The 5121-nt window shown below is 59.1% G+C and overlaps 3 protein-coding genes across 3 annotated transcripts in view; 1 reads left to right on the forward strand and 2 right to left on the reverse strand.

The window, feature by feature from the left end:
• Positions 1-2662, forward strand: part of TMEM269 (transmembrane protein 269) — a 4740-nt gene extending 2078 nt beyond the window's left edge. The window contains exons 2-6 of the mRNA XM_027909335.1: positions 5-152; positions 907-1004; positions 1094-1237; positions 2241-2441; positions 2518-2662. Coding sequence (XP_027765136.1) covers positions 5-152; positions 907-1004; positions 1094-1237; positions 2241-2441; positions 2518-2627 — 701 coding nt within the window. The 3' untranslated portion in view covers positions 2628-2662. The remainder of the gene's footprint in view (positions 1-4; positions 153-906; positions 1005-1093; positions 1238-2240; positions 2442-2517) is intronic.
• The window catches only part of ERMAP (erythroblast membrane associated protein (Scianna blood group)), a 15814-nt gene that overhangs the window by 2168 nt on the left and 8525 nt on the right, over positions 1-5121 (reverse strand). The gene's annotated exons all lie outside the window — the stretch shown is intronic.
• Positions 4275-4804, reverse strand: SVBP (small vasohibin binding protein). The gene is made up of 2 exons (XM_027909337.1): positions 4649-4804; positions 4275-4460 (listed from the first exon to the last, which is right to left on the reverse strand). The coding sequence occupies exons 1-2, from the start codon at positions 4766-4768 to the stop codon at positions 4374-4376; spliced, it is 207 nt and encodes a 68-aa protein (XP_027765138.1). The 5' UTR covers positions 4769-4804; the 3' UTR covers positions 4275-4373.

Raw genomic sequence — 5121 nt, forward strand, 5'->3', positions numbered from 1 at the left:
GTAGGTGTTTTTCAGGCCACCAAAAAGCTGGTGCTGAGCGAGCGGGAGGGACGGGAGCGGGTGCTGGAATTCCTGAGGAAAAACGCCGCCAACGGGCTCTCCGTGGCAAATCTCCTGGCAGGGCTCTCGTCCATCCTCTGCAGCGTCAACAGGTGGGGGAAAAGGGGAGGAAAAGGGGGGAAAAGGGGATTTGGGAAGCGGGGGAGCACCGGGGGTTGGGGGTGTCTCCGTGGTTGGGAGGCTCCGGCTGCTGCGGGGTTGATAGAGGGGGAAAAAGGGGACAATGGGGCGGAAAAGTGGAGATCAAAATGGAAAGGGGGGAGAAAGAGGGTGAAAAATGGACAAAAGGAGTGTAAAAAAGGGGGATGAATAGCGGGGATCACCCCGGTTTTACTCTCTCCATGGTCAGGATCTGCTCCAGTCTCTGCAGCATCAATAATGGGGGAAAAAAAGGGGGAAAGGGGGTGAAAAATGGGGTTGGAAAGTGAAGGTCACTCTGGTTTTGCTGGAAAAGGGGGGAAAGGGGTGAAAAAGGAAGAAAGGGGTGAAAAAGGGCAAAAGGGGTGAAAAAGGAGGAAAGGGGTGAAAAAGGGGGAAATGGGGTGAAGGGGAGAAATAGGGTGAAAAAAGGGGGAAATGGGGTGAAAAAAGGGGGAAATGGGGTGAAAAAAGGGGAAATGGTGTTAAAAAAGAGGGAAAATGGGCTCAAAAATAGGGGAAATAGAGTGGAAAAAAATGGATTGTAAAGAGGGGTCACCCTAGTCTTACTCTGTGCCCAACCTGGTGGTTGAGCTCTGCTCCAGGCTCCATAGACCGGAGGGGGAAAGGGGTTAAAAAAAAAAGTGGAAATGGGGTGCAAAGGAGGCTGCAAAGTGGGGTTCCCCCTCTCGTGTTCCCCCTCCCCAGGCAGTACCAGCTCTCCTGCTGGCTGCTCCTGCTGGGATTCCTGCTGGATTTGGCGGATGGGGCCGTGGCGCGGCAGCTCAACGCCTGCTCGGCGCTGGGTGAGTGTGACCCCTCGCCCCTTGGGGGGCACCCCGGGGGTCCCCCGTGCCCGGGGCTCTCCTGGCACCTGCCCCTCGCTGCCCTGCAGGTGCCAAGCTGGATGATTTTGCGGATTTCACCACCTTCGGGCTGGGCACGGCCCTGCTGCTGCAGCCGCATGGGGTGCTGGGGGGGCTGCTGAGCCTCGCCTACGTCCTGGCTGTGTTCGCCCGGCTCTGCTTCTTCTCCAGCGGTAAGGGCAGCCCTGGGGGGCTCACAGGAGGGGGAAAAGAGGGAAAATGGGGGAAATGGGGAGAAAAGGGGGAGGTCTCGGTGGTTTTTCCTGCAAAAAAAGGTGAAATCGGGTGAAAAAAACAAGATGGAAAGTGAGGTCGCGCTGGCGGCCGGGATCTGTTTTGCCTTCCAAAGGTGGGGGGAAAAAGAGGAGAATGGGGGTAAAAAATGGGGAAGTTGGATCAAAAAGGGAGAGATGGGGAGAAAAAGTGGAGGTCACGGCGGTTTTGCCTGGAGAAAAGGGGAAATAGGAGGTAAAAACGTGATGGAAAATGAGGTCACGCTGGTGGCCAAGCTGGGGGTTGGGATCTGCTCCAGCCTCAAAGGTGGGGGGAAAAGCAGGAAATCAGGTCCAAATGGGGTGGAAAAGAGGGAAATGGGGTGGACAGGGGGGGTGAGAAGTGGGGGGCTCCCTGGTTTTTCTGGAAAACAGGGAAAAATGGGGAAAAAGGGGGATAGAACGTTCTCTCTGTGGCCAAGCTGGGGCCTGCCTCTACTCCAGCTTTAATAGGTGGAAGAAGGGGAAAATGGGGTCAAAAAGGGGCCAATGGGCTGAAAAAGGGGGCTGAGGATTGGGGGACACCCTGGATTTTTCTGGAAAAAGAGGGAAATGGGGTGAAAAAGGAGGCTGAAATGTGGGGGGGTCACCCCAGTTTTTTGCTCTGTGGCCAAGCTGGGGCCGGGCTCTGCTCCAGCCTCAGTGGGTGGGAGGAGGAGAAAATGGGGTGAAAAAGGGAGAAATGGGGGGAGAAATGGGGTAGAAAAGGGGGAAATGGGGTGGGAAATGGGGTAGAAAAGGGGGAAATGGGGTGAAAAAGGGGCTCCTGCCAGTTTGGCTCTGTGGCCAAGCTGGTGGGTGGCTCCGCTTCGCCCTCAACAAACTGGGGGTGGGAAAAAAAAAGGAGGGGTTTTTTTTTGAGGTTTTCCCCCAACCTGAAGCCGTGGCTCTCCCCCCTCTCCAGGGATCCCATTCACCTACAGGGGCCTGCCCTGCCCCTACCCCTCGGCCCTGCTGGCCAGCACCTTCGTGCTGTCGGGGGGCCACGTGGCGCTGCTGCGCGTGGCGGCGGCCGCGATGATCGTGGCCATGGCCGACTGTGGCTCCTACCCCCACGACCGCGTGCTCGAGTCCCAGCGCTGGAAGAAGGTGGTTTATGCCGGAGGTAAGGCCGGGCTGGAGCCCTTCCTTGCCGTGCCGTGCCGGGCCGGGCAGGTGCTCAGGACTGTCCCTCTCCGCAGGGGTGCTGGCGGTGCTGCTGGCGCCGGCGCCGGTGGCCGCCGTTTATTGCCTGGCCTGGGCCGTGTCCTACATCGCGTTCCCCTCCGCCCTGTGGAGCTGCAAGGCCTGAGCCCCGCCCAGAGAGCAGTAAAGCCCGGCTTAACTCGGCCTTCCTGTGCCTTTGGTGTCGGGGAGGGGGAAAAGGGGGGGATTGGAGAGGGGGAGGGGACCCCAATCCCACCCCGGAGCTGTGGCAGGGACCGGGGGACACGTGGGGAATGGGGAGTTTGGGGATTGCCCACGCAAAGCCTTGGGAATGGGGTTTTAGGGATCAACCCCACAAACCTTTGGGACATGGGGAGCTTAGGGATTGCCCACACAAAGCCTTGGGAATGGAGTTTTAGGGATCAACCCCACAGGAGACCCCACAAGCCTCTGGGACATGTAGAGTTTAGGGATTGCCCACACAAAGCCTTAGGAATGGGATTTTAAGAATCAACCCCACAAGCCTTTGGGACATGGGGAGTTTAGGGATTGCCCCCACAAAGCCTTGGGAATGGGGTTTTAGGGATCAACCCCACAGGAGACCCCACAAACCTGGATTCCCCACACAAAGCCTTGGAAGCAGGAGGGGTTCAGGGATTGCCCCCACAAGGATCCCATAAACCCTGGGGAAACAGGGAATTTCAGGGATCAACCCCACGAGAGACCCACAAATGCTGGGGAAATGGGGAATTTTGGGATCAAACTCCACACAGGAGACCTCTAAACCCTTGGGAAAAAAGGAATTTAAGGGTCAATCCCACAAGAGACTCCCATAGCCTTGGGAAACAGGGAATTTAGGGGTTGCCCCCACAAACCCTCGGAAATAGGGGATTTTGGGATAGACCCCACAAGAGAACTCCAAATCCTTTGGGGAAAAGGAGATGGGAAAGGGGGAAGCAGGATTTGATCCCAAGCCTCTGGAAAGCTGGAGGCTGCTGCAGGGTGTGGGAGGAGGAAGGAAGCAAAGGTTGGACCTGGACCTGGAGAAACACTTGGGATCCCCTGGGAGGATCCAGCAGCTGCGAGAGGGGTCCTCTGGGAGAAATCCTGGGAAAACCCCGGCTCTGGGAGGGCAGGAACCTTCCTCTCAGCTGGGAATGTTGGGATGGGGCCAAGGCAGGGAATGTGGGCATGAGGCCGGGACAGGAATGACAGGATGGAGTCAGAACAAGACCCTTCCCTGGCAGGGAATGTCGGGATGGGGCCAGGACAGGAACTTTTCCTGGGGAGGGAATTAAAATGTTGGGATGGGACTGTGGCAGGAATGTTGGGATGGGGCCAGAACAGGGAATGCAGGGATGGGGTTGGGGAAGGACCTTTTCCAGGGCAGGGAATGTCAGGATGGAAGTGGGGCAGGAATCTGGGGATGGGGTTGGGGCAGAACCCTCTCTAGGCAGAGAATTACAACTGGAATGTCGGGATGAGGCTCGGGCAGGACCTTTCCCTGGGCAGGGAATAACACTGGGATAGAGCCAGGGCAGGAATGTCAGGGTGGGGCCAAGGCAAGGAATGCTGGGATGGAGCCAAAACAAGACCCTTCTCTGGGTTGGGAATGCCAGGGTGGAGCCAGGGCAGGAATGATGGGATGGAGTCTGAACAGGACCCTTCCCTGGGCAGGGAATTGGAATGTCAGGATGGGACTATGGCAGGACCTTTCCCTTGGCTGGGAATGTCAGGATGGGGTCAGGGAGCTGGAATGCTGGGATAAGGCCTCCCCCATCCCCCGGATCCCGGTGCGGCGGAACAGCCAAGTTTTATTGGTACAAAACGGAGATGGGACAATAAATACGGGGGTACAAAAAGGGTCGGGGGGCCCGGGGGGTCCCGGGGGTCACTCCCCCCCTCCCTGCATCTGTTTGCAGAAGGAGTCAAACTGCTGCTGCTCCAGCTCCGTCATCACCCGGTTCAGGGCGTAGATCTGGGATTGGGAAAGGGAGGGATGGAAAGGAGGGATGGAAAAAGGGGGCCTGGCCCGGGTTGGGCTGCTTTTCCTGCCCCCCACTCCCAGTCCTGGCCCCCAATTCCTGGTCCCACCTCCCCCATTCCCCAGTCCCAATCCCCAATTCCCGGTCCCTCTGGCATTCCCGGTGCCGTTCCCGGTCGCACCTCGGCCCTCTGGCGCTGTTTGAGCTCCTGCTGTGCCGATCTCTGCTTGGCCTTTTCCAGCCGCGCCGGCGCCTCCCGCGCCTTCGGCCGCTCCTTGCGCGGCCCCGCGCCCGGATCCATGGCTGGGATCCACGGTGGGGGGGTCACACAGGGACACACGGCAGCGGCACAGCCCCCGGGGAGACCCCCCGACCCGGCCCGGCCCCCGCCAGAGCCCCCCAACCCGGGCCAGCCCCCCCCGAGCCCCCGGGACAGGGACCCCCCCCCCAGACATCTTGAGCCCCTCAGGAGATCCCCAACCTCCCCCACGGGACATCCCAAACTTCCACTGGCATTCCAAGCACAATGGGAGACCCCCAAACCCCCACAGGTAACCCCTCCAAACCTTCACTGACATCCCGAGCCCTCCCCGGAGACCCCCATGCCCACCCCTCCCATCCATCCTGACCCCCCCCACAGGAGACCCCCAAACT

Source organism: Empidonax traillii, unplaced genomic scaffold (assembly GCF_003031625.1).
Source record: "Empidonax traillii isolate 1590-97213 ecotype Southwest subspecies unplaced genomic scaffold, ASM303162v1 scaffold2068:size76651, whole genome shotgun sequence".
NCBI classification, from domain to species: domain Eukaryota; kingdom Metazoa; phylum Chordata; class Aves; order Passeriformes; family Tyrannidae; genus Empidonax; species Empidonax traillii.